Consider the following 17,240-nt stretch of genomic DNA (forward strand, 5'->3'; position numbering starts at 1 on the left):
GGTAAAGAAAAAGTCCTTGCCAAATGGACTACAGCCAGTCCTTAGGCACTGAATGTAAAACTAGATACTAATCATATTTCTGGGTGTTGAGAAATGGCCCTACACACAATTATCACACACACTGTCATTCAACTAGGGTCCCAGTCTTTTCATTATTTATCATTTTTAATCCTAATGATTTAATGTTTTTATGTGTGTTAGTTTGCCTGCAGGTGTGTATGTGTACCATGTGCGTCCTGGAACTGGAATAAAGCCATCATTTGGCTGCTGGAATCAAACCACAGTCTTCTGGAGGAGGGGCCAATGCAAATACTCTTAGGTGCTGTCAGGTTCACACACAAGTTTCTCTATGTAGCTCTCTATCCTAGGATCTCTAATGCAGGCTGGCATTGAACTCATGAGCCCTGCCTGCCTCTGCCTCCAAAGTGCTGGAATTAAAGGCTTTCAACACCACAACCAGCCCTCACACTCCATTTTTTAAAAATTATTCATTTGAGACAGGGTTTCACATAGCCCAGGCTGCCCTTGAATTTATTCAGCTTGGGTAGCCCTTGAACGCAAGATCCTCCTGCCTTTTTTTTTTTTCTTCCCCAGCCACCCAGGTACAATTTGTTTGTTTGAGATGGTAGCCATCTATGTTAGTCCTGAGCTTGTCTCCAATTCCTGAACTTAACTGACCATCTCAATCCCAGAGCAGGTGTAACTAGCTACAGACTACACTAGGTGTAGCTAGAACTACAGGCATGCACCACACCCCCAGTGATACAGCTGAAATTCAGCTTTGTTGCTCATGCCAGGCAAGTGTTCTACCACTGTATATACCCTGTTCTATCAAAAAAAAAAAAAAAAAAAAAAAAAAATTTATTGTGGTTGAGGCAGAAAAACAACAGCAGCAACAAAAACATCACTTAAAGACAACTTAGGAAATGGTTGCAGATACAGAGCATTTAGGTGGTACAGTGTTTCCCAGCATCCTTAACAACCAGGAAAGACACTTTCATTTTACTAACAAATTGTTAACATTCAACCTCTGTGGCCAAATTCCTAGGTTTTTTCCATATTAAGCACCAGCTGGGGGTTCAGGTCAGTTCTCACACTACCTGGAGTTAGCACTAGATCCCACAAGTAAGAGCAGTCTCTAGGCCTACCCCAGCTTTGGATGCCCATTAAGAGTTCCAGGGTAAGACCTGTGCACCTGGCAGGTCTGGCTGGGTTTGATAACTTCAGAATTCAAGGCAACAATTTATCCATTCCAAAGGCAATTACAAAAGATACAGAATAACAGCTTGATGATACACGGAATAAGGTCAAGGAGGGTTCTGTCTGAGTGAGTCTCCTTGACATGTGTGTCCTCTGGTTCTTCCTGCTATAATGAATCCTGCAGATGGATGGATCCACTGGCTTTGAAATGGTAGGCTTGGCCTAAAAGATCCCTCAATGTCTTCTTCCCCTGCTGCTGCAGCATACTGAATTTTTTGTATCTCCTCAAATATGTTAGACTCCCTCTGACAAAATCACGTTTTGCCTCATTTCAGAATTCTTGTCATACACTCTCGGAGTACCTAAAGTACTTAAGTATTCGTGCAATTATTTTATCATATAAAATACGAAAAAATCATCTGGATTTAGTGGTTCACACCTGTAATCCCATCTTTTGGAAGGCTGAGACATGAGTATTTGTCGAGTCTGAAGTCTCCAACACAGGAAAGTATAAAAATTACGAACGATTATAAACTCAACTAGTCTGTCAACTCCATTAGGGTTACATTACTTACTCTGTTCACTTTTATTCCTAGAAAAACGAGATCTAGTACTTGCTTCGAGGTCAAATATTTGAATGGACCAAAGTGAAGCGAACGGAGACAATTGGAAAGCTTAACTCATAAAGTAAAAGTTCTAACGCTTTCAGCATTCTCCCCACCTCCACGCTCAACAGTTAAGAACAAAACACGCATGCTCTCAGATACCTTGGGTCTCCAATCTCAGACAACCCCCAAAAGTCCCAAGTCCAAAGTGAACCCATACGAGTTAGCACTTCTTCACCCCTGCTTAGTCGATCGGCTCCAGGCTCGGCGAAGTTCCTGATCTCGGCCAGGATTCTGAACTTTTGTTCGCGAAGCCACGATGCACACAGCCCACCGCACTCAGTCAACGAGCGATAAAGTTGAACCTGGTTGAGACGTTTCCTCCACGCTTCTCTAACGCGGTTGGCTTCACGCTCGTACGTACGTGTCCGAGAAAATAGACTTTTCGTCGCAGAGCTTCAGATATTCATTCAGGTCAAAGGGGGAAGAACGAAAGACAACGACCACTCTCTCTCCTCTCTTCTTTCCTATCTCCCCTCTCCCTCTCTCGCCCTTTAAGAAGCACCCCCATTCTATTCCCTTAGAACCTGGGGAAAATGCTCGCGAGAGCCACGGAATTCCGCCCGCTTCCTCCTCCAGGATAGCCGGGCCGGAAGGAAGACGGTACCTCCCGCTCCCCGGCCTATACCTCATAAGGCAGCGAGGCCGCAGAGGCAGCCAATCAGATTGCCTCTTGTAAGCAAAGGCGCGGAGAGCCAATGGGAAGTCGCGGCGCGCGCAGAGCCTCTCTTCGTCGCACCGGCCCCCTCCCTTCCGCCCGCCGCCTTCCACTCCGCCCCTGGCGGAGGAAGTGAGATCAGAGGCCCCATGTGAGCGGATTGCAACACATGCAGCTGCCTGGAGAGAGGGAGCCGGTGTCCTACGTCAGAGCCGCCGCCGCCGCGGAGCCGCCGCCGGGGAGGAGCAGCCGCTACCGCCCAGGACTGGGCCCTTAGGTAAAGCGGGCATAGGAAAGGCCGGCGCCCTATGCGGCGGGCCGTCGGGGCGGGGAGAGGAGGGCAGCTCGGGGGGTGGCGAAGAAGGGGGCCGCTCTGCCCCAGCGGCGGCGCTAACTCTGTGGTCTTGGTGTCTCCGGGCCCCGCCGGGCCGCTCTAGGGAGGAGGAGGCGAGAAGATGGCGGACGACCCCAGTGCTGCCGATAGGAACGTGGAGATCTGGAAGATCAAGAAGCTCATTAAGAGCTTGGAGGCGGCCCGCGGGTGAGCGCCGCGTCCGGCACCCCCGTGCCCTCTTGGATCCCGGACCCCTCAGGATGGCCGCCCCCGCGCCGCATGGCCGGATGAGGAGAACCCGGCACTAGCCAACTCCCGCCTTCTGGACCTCTGGGTAGTAGCCTCTGACTGGAGGGCGAGGGTCGGCGCGGCTGGCCAGGAAAGAAGTCCTTACTCCTCTTGGTGGTAATGAGCCTGGCTCCCACGGCTCAGATCACTCGGCCCCCTCTCCGGATAAAGCCTCTGCTACTTTTGTACTCCTCTCGAGCCTTTAAATCCAACTCCTCACTTTTAGTGCTCCTGGTGCTGCCACACACTTGGGTAGTTAGGGGAAAGTACTTGGCGTTCCTTTCCGAACGCCCTACCCTGGTTTCCTCTCTTCCTCTCGCTTCACGTTCCTCAACCAGGCCTCATATTAAAATGGCCTCCCCCACTTGGACTTACAAGTCCCGTGTGGGTGAAGTTTTGGTAGGGTGTAAAAGAGAGTTGGCCAAGAGAGCTCTTCTTCTTCTTGGCTCCTCTTTATTTCTCTGGGCCTTACACCCCTCCGAAGATGACTTCCCCTAAGTTTTCTAATTACCCGGAGCTTCCTGGGTTTAGCTGTTCCAAGACCCGCCTATAAACCGAAAATGCCAGCGTGTGCGGGATGGAGTGGTGGTGGTTTTTGTTAACATATCTGTTAAGTGCATATTCAAGAGAAACCCAGGTAATAGAGTTCCTGATGGCTTTTCTGTGGAATTTCTTGGGAAAATCACTCTCTAGTTGCCTGGTGGAATAACAGTGCTTGTGGAAATTCAAAACTGACTTAAAAGTGAGCTTTCTTAAGTTTTTATTAGCGAGTCTCTTAAGTTTTTATAAGAATTTGTAGGTGTGTCCCTAAGTGTGTGAATGAGCTAGGTTGAAAGTAGCCATATGTTTGTTTTGTGTGAGCGTGTGCTAGAGGTATTTGTGTTTCTTCCATGTGTTGCTATGTTTTGTTACTTTCCCAGCTATAGAAACTTTTTACTACTTAGGGTGTCCTTACCCTAAAAGTGGAACATTGTATATTCCTGATCTTATAACAGAGTGACTTTCTTCAGATGCCATGTGGAAAGTCAATTTCTGCACACAAACGATACATTCTGGTTTTCAGCCCAAGTTTGTCACTGATGGGTAGGCTGACATTAGCGCTGTGCTCATTAACTTTTTTAAATGGATTCAGATTGATTCCTCTTAGTCCAGTATGGTTTTGCTGTGGTGTTTCATTCTTAATAAGTGAGGAACACTAATTTCTGTTTAGGATTAGCCTTCTGATAGTTTGGGTATGTTTGGTTGTTGCTCATTCCTTTGATGGATTGTAAAAACTTGAGTTGAAGGTAGAATTTTTAATTATTATTTCTTAGAGTTTATTTATTTATTTATTTACTTACTTGGATATAAAGACTTCCTGATAGGAACTTGTACCATGTGGTAGAATGGAAATAAAATCCCAGTGTAAAAATACTGTATCAGGAGTGTTACTAGAGATCATGGTTCCTTGTGATGCCTAGAATTAGCTAGGTACTTTTGTTTCAGTGGGCTGTCTTCTGTTGTGTTACTTGAAGCTTTCTGTTGAATGTTGATATTCATGGATTACTGCTATTAACACTGTTACAAAGCTGGCTTTGAACCTGTAGGTTGTCTGGGTGCTTTTATTTAGGCAGGTTCCTGGATTAGAATTTAGATACAATGCGTTCTCTGAATCCCTTACTAATTTATTTGTTTGAGTGAGGTAACATTGAAGACAACACTGCTTACTAAGCTACATTTATTTCTCCTGCTTGATGAACAAATTCATTCTTAGATCTATTTGTTCCTAGCCATAGTTCCCAACTACTTGAAGTTTTAAAGTTCTCTTAAAAGCAGTTCAGTAAAGTATGAAGCACACTAAACAATATTTTAGACAGGATTACACTGTCTAAAATAGCTAGGAGTTCTAAACAATGGGATTTATCATTTTGTTCTACTTTGGTTGCACCTTGAGCACATGGTAATAAAGTCCTATCCATTTCTGGTGTAGTTGGGAAATCAAGTTTATTGTATGTGGCTTGGAACTTAGTACAGTGGCAAGATTTAATTTTCATTCTGAGTTGTGTTAGACTTTAGATTTTCATAGTGCTTTATACCAAAAAATAGTAGTGATTTTTTTTTTTTAAACTGGCTGGCCTACAACTCATGTGGCTATCTGAAACTGGCTTGCCTTCTTGATGTGCTTTTGTCCCCCAGGTGCTAGTGTTAACAGGCATGTGCTACTATGCCTGGTTAATAATAAAATATTCTTAGGATACTTGTGATGAACTTTAAAGACAAATTGCATGGCAAATATATCCATGTGTGCCAGTATTGGGGGTATTCCAGTTGGATTTCAGTAGAAAACAAATGTATGTTGTCAGATGCAGCTAGCACAGGACAGAAGGTAGTGGTGGGTACCTAGAATTGTCTCTGAAATGAAAAGGAATGTGTGGGCTAGATTAGGATGTGGGTCTGACTCCCTCTGTCCTGTTAACTTTGTTCCATCTTCTCTTTGTATATGCATGTTCAACTTTGAGGAGTTGACTTTCTCCTACCTTACATCAAGTTCTGGGACTAGGGTTTTTTTGTTTGTTTTTTAAGTCAGATTCTCACTGTGACCTTGGCTGGCCTGGAATTCAATGTATGGCCCAGGATGGCCTCCAGCTCTTAGAGATCTGTGTGTGTCTGTTCATACATGCTGTCTCAGCTCCCTCCCCAAACTCTAAATTTTAAAGTTTGCCAGAATAAGTAATTTTGATGTTTACTCAGTCAATATGTGGTTATCTTTTCGTTTATAACCAAATGTAGTATAGTTTAAAAAGAACTATTCACAAAATGGACTCAATAGTTAAAACACATTGACAAGATGAGGTAACCACAAAATTATTTATGGAGCATTTTGTCATAGACACTTTGGAGTAATACATTGTCATTTATTATTCACAACAATAAACGTCACCATTTGATGTCCAAAGTGAATGAGGCTGGGATTTTAGATAACCTACTGTCTTGGATGTCATGGTGTAAAGTTGTGAAACAAGATGAGCAGAAACTGCAGAGCCCTATTGACCCATGATAGCCTATGGTAGGCTAGTCTAAGCTTTGGTTCCCACTTGTGTCATTGTATAGTAATCCAAATATATGCAGATTCTAATTTGTGAACTAATGTGATTTTTGTGTTCTCCAAAATCTCCAAGACTAGTCTTTTTTTGTTTTGCCTTTTTTGAGATCTGTGTATCTGTGTAGTCCTACCTCACTCAGATCAGGCTGTCCTCGCCTACCTCCTGAACACTGGGATTAAAGGCATGCACTGCCACTACCAGGCTGCAAGACTAGTCTTAAAATTTATTCTGAGCCCAGCAGGCTGTATTGTTTGTGAAATGGCATCTGCAAAGGCCAAAGTACTAAAAGGAGAACTCGGTGACTCTGTTTCATGTTGGTTCCTCGGTACCTGCTCTGTTTAAGCGAGGTTGAGTATGGAGTGTGTATGTACTAATAGGATAACCAGCCAATTTTCATATATATGTGCATAAGTGTGTGTACACTTCCCTTAACAATCGACTGTGTATGATTTTTCTCTGTCTGTGGTTACTCGTGGTATATTCTCCAAAGTTGGCTTATAAGGAAAAACATGTACATAGCCAAAATGGATCTAGGACCATGTGAGTTGAGCCATGGTTGGTTTCAAATAAGGAACTTAGAGCAGATGAACATTTCTAGGCCTTTTCGTGTTTCTTTTTGAGATAAGGTCTCCTGTATTCTGGGCTGGGCTTGAACTCTTGATCTTCCTGCCTCCATCTCCCAAGAGCAGAGATTACAGACATGAGTCACCATGACCAGCATCACTCTAGCTACAGAAAAAGGAATGGCCCCTAGTTCAAGGTCAGTTGCCTACAGTTCTGTACACATTTTCTCCTCTCACTGGAAAAAAAAGGAACAATTTTCAAACTAGTGAATTTCTGGAAGTTTTGTTTTTACTTTATATCTCAATATTCTTAAAATCCTTTTTAAAATGGGTTTTGAAGATATTTTAATAAGGTTTAAGCATGAGGTTAAGAGAATGTGTTACTCAGAAGAAAGTAAGACGCTCAGAAAGTGGTATGGTCTTTTCTGAGAAGACTGTAAGAGAGTGGTTGTGACTGGGCTAGGGATCTAGCTTTGTTATAATAGTTCCAGTGTGTATGGTTTTCAGTACTTCCTCCAGAAAGAAAGTCCTCAAAGTGATAACCTTACACTCGTTCCTCTCTCCATTCCTCCCTTCCCTTCTTTCCTGTTTTGCATACTCTGCATTTGCAAATGTGTTTGAGGAAGGATATTAGAGATTGAACTCAAGGTTGCCAGCCAGGACTCCTACCTCAGAGTGAACATCTAAGCCATTTTTAACCATCCTGGTTTTGTTGCAAAGCATTGAACTCAAGGCCTGCCTATTGTAGGCAAACACCCTGTTTCTAAGCCACAAACCTCAGCCCTCAGAGACTTTGGGGTTAAGAAAGGATCTTACTTTGTACACCTGGCTTGTCTCAGATTTGGCAACTCTCCTCATACATAGACTTTCATATAGCCACCTAAAGCATTAAAGATTCAGCCTCTGAAAGGAGGCTTTTATTCATCCCTTATCTTATGTGCTACACTGCCATCTCACTTAAAAAATTCTTATAGGAATCAATAATTCAAATATTTATGATTCAGGGAAGAGATGAAACGAACTGCAGGGGTCTGTTTGATGTGCTATTCTTTTTAAGTTTTGGTTTTTATGCATAGAAATCTTGGGTTGTTGGTGGTGATGTTTGGCATAAGGAGGGTTAAAATGTCTAACACTGTATTTTTCATACAGTGAGTCTTGGTATGTAGCCTAAGTTTACCTCCACTGACTATTCTTTGGGATTATATTCTTTTGGATTATTCCTGCCTGCAAATGTTAGTTAGTGCTTTCCTCTTACTTACACATTGATCCTTTAGAAATATCTCAAAGGAGCTAGGTCTAATGGCACAGGATTAATTTAGCTACCTGTGTAGCTGAGGTAGGAGGTTGTTGCAAGTTCAGAGTCTGCCTGGTAACTAAATGACATCCTGACATATTTCATAATAATGACATATTTCAAGATAAATATGAAAAGCAGTTGAACCATCACTCTGGTATAGCACTTAACTAGCATGTTCAAGGTCCTGGGTTCAATTCTTTACCTAGTCCTACCAAAACATAGAAATAACCTAATGGAGCATTATATTAAGAGGTGAGAACAGAGAGGTGGGGTTCAGAATACAAATTCATGATCAAACAGTTGCCTAGCATAAACAAAGGCCCAAAGTTAATTCTGAGCACTGAATAAAAAAAATATTGGGGGACTAGTAAAATAGCTCAATAAAAGTACTTACAAACTTAGGGGCTCTAGCCCCCACATAAAAGCTGAGTCTGCTAGCTTACCCCTGTAATCCTAGAACTGAGGGCATAGAAACAGGACAGTATGGGCCTTGCTGGGCAACCAGTCTTGCTGTTTGAGTTCCAGGTTCAGGAAGAGACCGACTCGGAAAAAAAAAAAAAATATGGTAGAGAGCAATTGAGAAAAAAACTTTTAACCTCTGGCCTTCCCGTGTGTTTACACACAGAAAGAAGTGGGCAAAAAGGAAAGGGGTTGACCAGAGAGCGTTCATAATAGGATGTGGTGGTCTTCCTCAGATACCCTTCCACACACCTTAATTCTGAACTAATCTGAACAGCTGTAGTATTCTGGACAAGTGTCCTATGTTCTGTGGATCTGATGAACAAGCAAGCACTCTTTGAGTTTCAAGTCTTGACAGAGTTCTCATTGTGGTAGGAGATAGTTATTCTTCCAGGGAAAGAAAATTCTTAAGACAAACTCCTCAGTAAGCAAGAGTACAGTGTTAGAATACATTTAAGGCAGAATGTAGTAAGATTTGATCATTCCTTTCCCTATCATACCACATAGACCAATCGGATCCTTTAACAGGAGGAATGGGGTTTTTTTGAACTTAGGGATTGAGGGTGTTGTTGTTGCATGCCAGTTATAGTAAGATACTTGCTTAATTATTAGCTTTATACCAGGGTTTTTAGTGGTCTGGATTCTTGAAGGTTGGGAAGAAAATTTTTGCCTGCCCATTACCAGGTCTGTCCAGTTGATTATTGCTAGCACTGATTTCTGAGTCTGGCCTATTCTCCAGAAATCTCAGTAGAATCTTCTCCTAGGATACATTCTGTAGGTGTGTTTCATTCTTTAGCAGCCTGCTATCTTAAGAGGGAGTAAAAGGGGTTGGAGGGGTCGAAGCTCTTTTCTATCAGGTTAGAAATTATGTGTAACTTACTACTCAGGCACTGAGAGCTTGGTGAATCTGCCTCTAATAATAGGCTTTATCGTTGCCATATGACATACTTTGGACCCTTGGCTACTATCTTTATCCTTATTGTATCTCTTCCTATTATGTTCAATGGGCTTGGCATTTTGGGGTTCCTGACAACTCATTCTTGCCATGCAGATAACCTGGGGCTATTGGCTTATGTTTAGTGTTTAGAAACAGGATTTTGCTTTGTTGTCCAGACTAGTTTTGAGTTCTCCACAATCCTTCTACCTCAGCCTCCCAAGTGCCAGGATTATACTTGATGCTATACCTCATTTAACCCCTAATTTTATGTTTTTGTTTTGTTTTTAAGACAGAGTCTCTCTGTGTAGCTTTAGCTTTCCCAGGACTCGCTCAGTACACCAGGCAGATCCACCTGCCTCTGCTTCCGAAGAGCTGAGAAATTAAAGAGGTGCACCTCTACACCTGACTAAAAAATTTATTTAGAAGGAGGGGGACTTAAGACAAGGATTCTCTGTGTATCCCTAGCTGTTCTAGAACTCACTTTCCAGACTCAGCTACAGATACCAGCCTGCTTTTGCCTCCCAAGTACTGGTATTAAGGGCATGTGCCACCATTACAGGCCTAAAAGTTTTTTGTTTTTTAAATGAGATCGTGGTCTGCTAGCCATCCCTGGAATGGTGACACAAACCATTTTCAGTCCCATCTTAAGTACAGAATAAGATAGTAGTAGTTTGAGGGGTTAGTGCAGGCAGGAGTTTTTTGAGAAAGGGTCTCATTTCATAGCCCATGCTAGTCCAGAGCTCACAGGCATCCTGATGCTAACTTAGCCTCCCGGATTTTGTGGTTTCAGGCATTAGTAAGTAACCCAAGCCCGGTTTTTAGTCTTGAATGAGGTATTGAAAACTTCCAAAAAGAATAATTATGTAACTAATTACTTAGACAAAAGTTAGAAAGTATCTTAGCAAGGTAGGTAGTTTGTTTTTTATGTTACTTTAAAGGGCTGGAGACATGGCTGAGCAGTTAACATCCTGTTTTTTAAAAAGATTGTTACTTTGTAAGCCTAGCCACACTTGTAGTCTGCAGTAGTGGGGAAGCGAAGCGGGAGGATCATTGGTTCAAGACCAATCTGAGCAATGAGCCCTTTTCTCAGAAGAGAAAGAAAGATTACTATGTGCTTGTTTAGCATGTTCAAGGCATTGCAGACAGGTTGGCTTGGGCGTTAGTGTTATTATGTGGCTGATAGAGACTCTCTGGCATGGTAGAATAAAGCCATGACTGCAGTTTTACAGTGCATTGTGATGTTTCATTGTGTTGACATAAGATCTCTGAAACAGCAGTCCTGTCTCTACTTCCCTCATCGCTGGCGTGGTTCATTCTTTTATCCTGGGGATTGTGAACTACTTAGAAAAATTTTGTGGTATTGGAAATTGAACACAAGGCCTTTAATGCTAGGCAAGTGCTCTTACATTGGGCCCCCAAATTCTTTGGTTTTTGTTGTTGCTTAGATTTATTCATATTCTCTAATAGTGTGTGCATGTGTATGTGTGTGCATGTGCCTAAAGAGACACGAGGACTCAGGTGAGTTATAGGGAGTTGTGAGCTGCCCGATTTGAATATTAAGCATTGAACTCAAATCCTCTGGAAGAGTAGTACTTGATCTTAATGGCTGAGCCATCTTTTGAGCCCCTAAAATTCACTTTTAATTAAAAGCAAAGTAGCCTCAAATTATTATTAGTATTAGTTAATGGTTGATACTGACCTCAGGATACTGAAATAGTGGCAGAGCATTTGCATATATGTCTACCTAGTAAAGTTGGGACAATAGAATTTAAGACTGCATTTAAGAATTAAAAAGTAGGGTTGATCAGAGGTTAAGATCATTGATTGTTACAGGAGAGGTGCATTTTTTAATTGCTGTGCTTGAACATAGAGCTGGGTCTTGCTAATGCCAAGCACAGGCTAAAAAGTCATGTCCTGGCCCTGATTTTTAAAAGTTTATTTTATGTATGTATGCCCAAGTTTGTGTCTGTGTGGCCTGTATTTTTTATGTGTGTATGCCCAAGTTTATATATATGTGACACGTGCTTAGGGGTCCTCAGAAGTCAAATGAAGGTATTGAATTCCCAAGAACTAGAGTTATTGGTGTTTGTGAGCCACTGTAAGGATGCTGAGAACCAAACCTGAGTCCTCTGCCAAAACAGTGGGTATTCTGAACCACTGAGCATCTTTCTAGCCTCTGATGTTTTTAAATAATTAAAACTACTTTTTCTTTTTTTTCTTCTTCTTCTTCTTCTTCTTCTTCTTCTTCTTCTTCTTCTTCTTCTTCTTCTTCTTTTTTTTTTTTTTTTTTTTTTTTGAGACAGGGTTTCTCTCTGTAGCCCTGGCTGTCCTGGAACTCACTGTAGACCAGGCTGGCCTCAAACTCAGAAATCCACCTGCCTCTGCCTCCCAAGTGCTGGGATTAAAGGCGTGCGCCACCACTGCCCGGCCAAAACTGCTTTTTCAAAGATAAGTAACTAGCTAGCATGCCTTTTAGCTCTATAACAAACCTGTTCTGTTTCATTAAACAAAAAGCTACTACTGGCATTCCATGGATAAAACTGAAGTCCAGAGAATTGTTAACTAATGCCAGGCAAGTTCAGAGGTCCTATCAGTTTCTGTCCCATGTTCTAGTTTCACATCTATCTTCCTGTTATACACAGTACCTTGTTTTTTTGTTTAGTTCTAGACACAGTCTCACTCTGTAGCCCAGGCTGCCTGAGAGCTCACTGGGTAGACCAGGCTGGCCTCAAACTCAGAGTTTGCCTCTGAGTGCTGGGATTAAAGGTGTGCCCCCCCCCCCCCATGCCTAGCCAACGTGCTTGTTCTTTTCTTATAGTTTTTAGTTTTATGTTATGGGTGTTGTGTCTTATGTACCATATACAGAGACCAGAAGAGGGTATCAGACCCCTTCAAACTAGAATTACAGACAGTTGTGAGCCACCATGCAGGTGCTGGAACTTGAATCCTGATCCTCTGGAAGAACAGCCAGGGCTCTTACTCCAGCTGTTTGTTTTTAGTGAACATCTGGTGGTGAGGGAAATTGTGATGAAAGTGTGTATTCAAAAGACAATGGGAGAATTGTGATTTCTGCTTTCTTTCTAAATACTTCCACTCTTGTCACAAGAGGGGTTTCCATCCTAGTTCCCCAGCTAGCACTGACAATGAGATCCAACACTGGCTGCGATGGCTGTCTCCTTATATCGCATTGTTTGGAGAAAATTAGAAAAAAATTCCAGCTTCTGCTGCTTCCTGGTGGAATATTCCAGTAGGTAGTGTTGGGATGTTGACCTGGGTAGAAAAATTTCCCTGTCAACAGTTCTTGAGTGAGGAAAGGGAAAGCTACTGGCTGTCTAAATCTTTCCTTTCTGAGTTTTGTTTGCTGCTTTAATTTGGCTTTGTTGTGTTTGCTCTGTGTGTCTACTCCATTTACAAGTTTCTCTTCCCTGTGTCTCCCAGAAGTTAATCCTCTGGGAAAAGATGGAAGAGAATTCTCTGATAATGGAAAGTACCCTGATGAGCATGAGGAGGCAGAGGGCCTTGGGAGCATTGTCTTAGGCGTTGTGCTGTCATACCTTGTTTCTTACGTCTTCCTTGAAGTTTTTAAGACCTATATATGAGTCATTGCTATGCAACATGATTCACTGGCCTTTTTAAAAAATTTATATTAATTTTGTGGTGGGGGGGTGGTGGTGCTCAAAACAGTCTGTTCTCTCCTGACATGTAGCTTCCAGGGATTGGAGTGTTATTACCTGATGAACCATCTCACTAGCTCGTGTGTTGAGACAGGTTCTTTGTTCCCTGCTGACCTGGAACTGAAAATCAGGTTGGCCTCAAACTTAGGGCCATCTTCCTGACTCTGTCTTCTAAAATCTGGGGTGCACTGCTCACTCGAGCTTGCTGTCTACTGACTTCTCTTTATCTTCTTTGCCCCTTTCCTCTGTGTGTGTAGGTCAGAAGGCAGCATCAGGTGCGACAGCGCCACTTTGTTGGAGAAGGGGTTTGTTTGTTGCTTGACCTCCCTTTTACATAGCTTGTGGGAATTCTCAAGTCTGCTTTTCATCTCACTAGAGAAGTGTTTTTCTTTTTACATGGATTCTGGAGAATCAAAACGCATGTCCTCCAGCCCATAGGGTGAATGTTTTCATTCTTGAGCCACCTCCCCACCCACTGGCTGGTCAAGACGCTCTAGAGATCTCCCTGTCTCTGCCCCTCATTCAGTTCTGGGGTTTCAGGCATGTATTGCCACATGTACAACATGAAGATTAAGTGTAGACCACCATGCTTGCAGGGAGCGAGGGCAAGATCTTTTCTGACTGAATTATCTCCCCAGGCTTTATACTGGCTCTTTTCTTTTCTTTTCTTTTCTATTTATTTATTTATTTATTTATTTATTTATTTATTTATTTATTTATTTTGGTTTTGAGGCACAGTCTTGCCATGTAGCCCAGGCTGGCTTGAGCCATTTCTGTGTTACCCTCCGAAGTGTGTGTATTCATTGACTCTACTTTAATTAATTAACTTTTACTATTTTATTTATTTTATGTGTATAGGTGTTTGTCTGAGCATCATGCAAGTGTCTGGTGACCTCAGAGTCCAGAAAGGTCATCATATCCCTTGGAACTGGCCACCATGAAAACTACCAAGTGGATATGTGTGGATAGTTGAAATCAAACCCCAGGTCTTCTGGGAGCATCCATTAGTCTTAACTGCCAACTCATCTCTCCAATCCTCTCACTGGCTCTTACTTAAGAGTCTTTTGATTTGGGAAAGGGAATATAATGACAACAGAGAAAATGAAAAAAGGATTATTAGAATTAGAAAAAGCAAGCAGATCCAAGTAATAGACCCTGAGTTCCAGCACTGGGGAGACCAAGGCAGGCAGAGCTGAATTCCAGTGTAGCCTGGTCTACATGTAAGCTCCAGGCCAGCCAAGTATAGAGTAAGACCCTGTCTCAAGGATGGGGCGGTGGTGACAGTGAGAATATGCTGTAATATGCCTTTGCAGTTAGCTTCTCAAGTGAGAACACTTTCTTTTTTCCTAGTGTCTGTGATCTAACTCGTGGCCTTGCATATGCTAATCGATTACTTTATCACTGAGCTGCACACCCCCTGCTACAAGGGTTTTCTCTCTCTCTCTCTCTCTCTCTGTCTCTCTCTCTCTCTCTCTCTCTCTCTCTCTTTGAAGATTTATTTAACTTTATTTATATGAGTGCACCGTCCCTGTCTTCAGACACACCAGAAGAGGGCATCGGATTTCATTACAGATGGTTGTGAGCCACCTTGTAGTTGCTGGGAATCGAACTCAGGACCTCTGGAAGAGCAGTCAGTGCTCTTAACTGCTGAGCCATCTCTCCAGCCCCCTCTTATTCTCCTCATAATAGGTATTTGTTGTACATGAGCATGAAATATTCTGCTTCCTTGATTTTATTGTGTTTACACAAACTGGTCTAACAACTCTGGCTGCTTGTGAAGTAAATGAATGTATCTGTTCCAAAACTTTCCTGGCTGGGCCCTTTACTCTGCTGGTTTTATGCTGGTGTTAAAGCCAGCATAAAAATGTCAGGCAACTTTAATAGTCTGAACTATTACTCCCTAAGCCTTTGGAGTACTGATACGCAGGCATACACCATCATGCCTCCCTAAGGCATGTTTTTAATAATCTGGATTTCAACTCTAGTCAAGTGTCTTACAAAGGTGAGTTTAGAAACTTAAGGTTCCACCTACAGAGTAGAGAGAGTTATACTTGGAAACTAGTGAAAGGTAGTTTTGTTCCTAAAATTCAGATCAGAGGGAGATGGACACATGTATCTTTTGGTGAAAAGACAGGTACCAGCTAGGCTGACAGCTAGCAAGTCCTGGTAGCCCTGTCTACATCTCATAGCCCTGGGGCTCCAGGCACATGTTTTTATGTAAGTTCTGGGATCTGAACTCAGGTCCTCAGGCAAGCACTCTTCTCCAGAGAGCCAGCTTTAAACTTCAGGTAGTATGTTTCAGATTTAGCAATCTTGGTAGAAATACACCAACCAGAAAAAATATCTGGCAAGCTATATATACATCTGAACCTGTTTGGTTTTTTGAAACAAGGCTCTTTCAGTGTAGTCTGGGCTGACCTTGAACTCAGATCTGTCTTTCTCTGCCTCCTCGTGTGATGGGGTTAGGAAGCATGCCAGGGTGCCTGAGCCCTACTTCTGAACCCTTTAAGCAGTGGATTCCAGGAACAAGATCATGTCCTATCACTAAATGTATTTACTTCCTTTATCGTCTCTGGAATGTTAAGTGGGTGTGCTACAGCAAAATTGCTTAATGAATGCTTATCATCTTAACCCATCTTCGTGGAAAGTAAATAGCAGCTTATCTCAAGGTCGAGCACAGCATTATCTGGCTTTGAGGCAGTTTGCACCAACCTTCCCTTCACCCACGTCAGGCCCATCTCAGTGCTGGCTCAGAACTGGGCCCTTTTAAGAGAATGCCTGTGGTCCCTAAAAATTCCAAACATATGCCTCCTTGAGAATTGTTTATGAGAAAAAAACACACACAAAAAAAAATAGTTTGTATTTAAACTGACTGGTCTGGGGCCAGAGAGATAGCTCAACAGTTAAGAACACTGATAGTTCTCAGAGAGAACTTGGATTCCCAGGAAATTGATTGCCCTCTCCTAGCCTCTGAGGCACCAGGCATTCAGTCATACAGACAGGCTTCTGTACAGGCCAAGCACCATACACTTAATAGTTTTTCTCTGCAAAAGTTGTTCTTGCCTACACACATGTGCATGTGCATACACACAATCTGCAGTCTTTAAAAGAAAAAAGCCATAACTTAAGGCTTCTATGAAAATACATAGGCTCGGTAGCAGGGGTGAGGCTCACATGTTCTGAAATTATCTTCATTCTCAGTTCATTTGACCCCACTTATTCCTGTGACACTAATAATTATTTGCTTCTTTAGCCTTAAAATTAGGGCTGATCTTTGGTTTGTTTTACATATATGGGTGTGTGTGTGTGTGTGTGTGTCCCTGTGTCCGTCCTTGCACCTCATGCATGACTAGTGGCCTCAGATGCCCTATGAGTGGGATTATGGACAGGTGTGAGCCACCATTTGTGTACTGGGAATTAAGCTTGCTCTGGAAGAACAGGCAGTGCTTTTAACTGCAAGGCCATGTCTCCAGCCTCTGATCTTTAAGTACATGTGAATTATATGAAATGAGTTTTGTATGTTTTCATATGTGTACATAAGGCATTACAATCGTATTTACCCCCTTTGTTTTAGTTACTTTTTTATTCTGATAAAATACCACTGAAGCAGGCATTTCTTTGGGCTTATTTATGGTTCTAAAAGGTTAAGACCACCGTGGAGTGGGATCGGCTGAGAGCTCACATCTCCCTCAACCAAGAAGCAGAACAAACTAAGAATAGCACCAGTCTTTGAAGCTCCCATGTTCCTAGTGATATGTTTCTCCCAACAAGGTCATATGCTACCAACCAGGACATTCAAATGCCTGAAACTATGGTGGACATCTTACTCAAAGGACCATACCCCGGCATGTTTTCTTGTTTCTCTCCCCCACTTTCCCCCCTCTTTTCCCCACTAGTCCGCTTGTGCGTGTGTGTGTGTATGTTGGTCTGTCCATCCTTGGCAGTGAGTTTCATTAAGGTTATACAGGAACACACGCAGCAAGGATGAACTTCAACTTCTGATGCCCCTGCCCCAGTTTCTCAGTACTTATATTATAGGAGTGCTGGAGATTGAGCCCAGGGTTTCATGCATGTACACTAAG

General features: G+C 42.6%; 1 protein-coding gene across 2 annotated transcripts in view; it reads left to right on the top strand.

The window, feature by feature from the left end:
- Positions 1-1,919: 1,919 nt before the first annotated feature.
- Positions 1,920-17,240, top strand: part of Etf1 (eukaryotic translation termination factor 1) — a 28,064-nt gene continuing 12,743 nt past the window's right edge. Inside the window, exons 1-2 of one of the 2 annotated variants that reach the window (XM_034517860.2) lie at positions 1,920-2,800; positions 2,961-3,064. In XM_034517860.2, coding sequence (XP_034373751.1) covers positions 2,979-3,064 — 86 coding nt within the window. In that variant the 5' untranslated portion in view covers positions 1,920-2,800; positions 2,961-2,978. Of the gene's footprint in view, positions 2,801-2,960; positions 3,192-17,240 lie in introns of those variants that run through there. The other variant, XM_034517861.2, reaches the window with a different exon arrangement.

Source organism: Arvicanthis niloticus, chromosome 14 (assembly GCF_011762505.2).
Source record: "Arvicanthis niloticus isolate mArvNil1 chromosome 14, mArvNil1.pat.X, whole genome shotgun sequence".
Lineage (NCBI taxonomy): Eukaryota > Metazoa > Chordata > Mammalia > Rodentia > Muridae > Arvicanthis > Arvicanthis niloticus.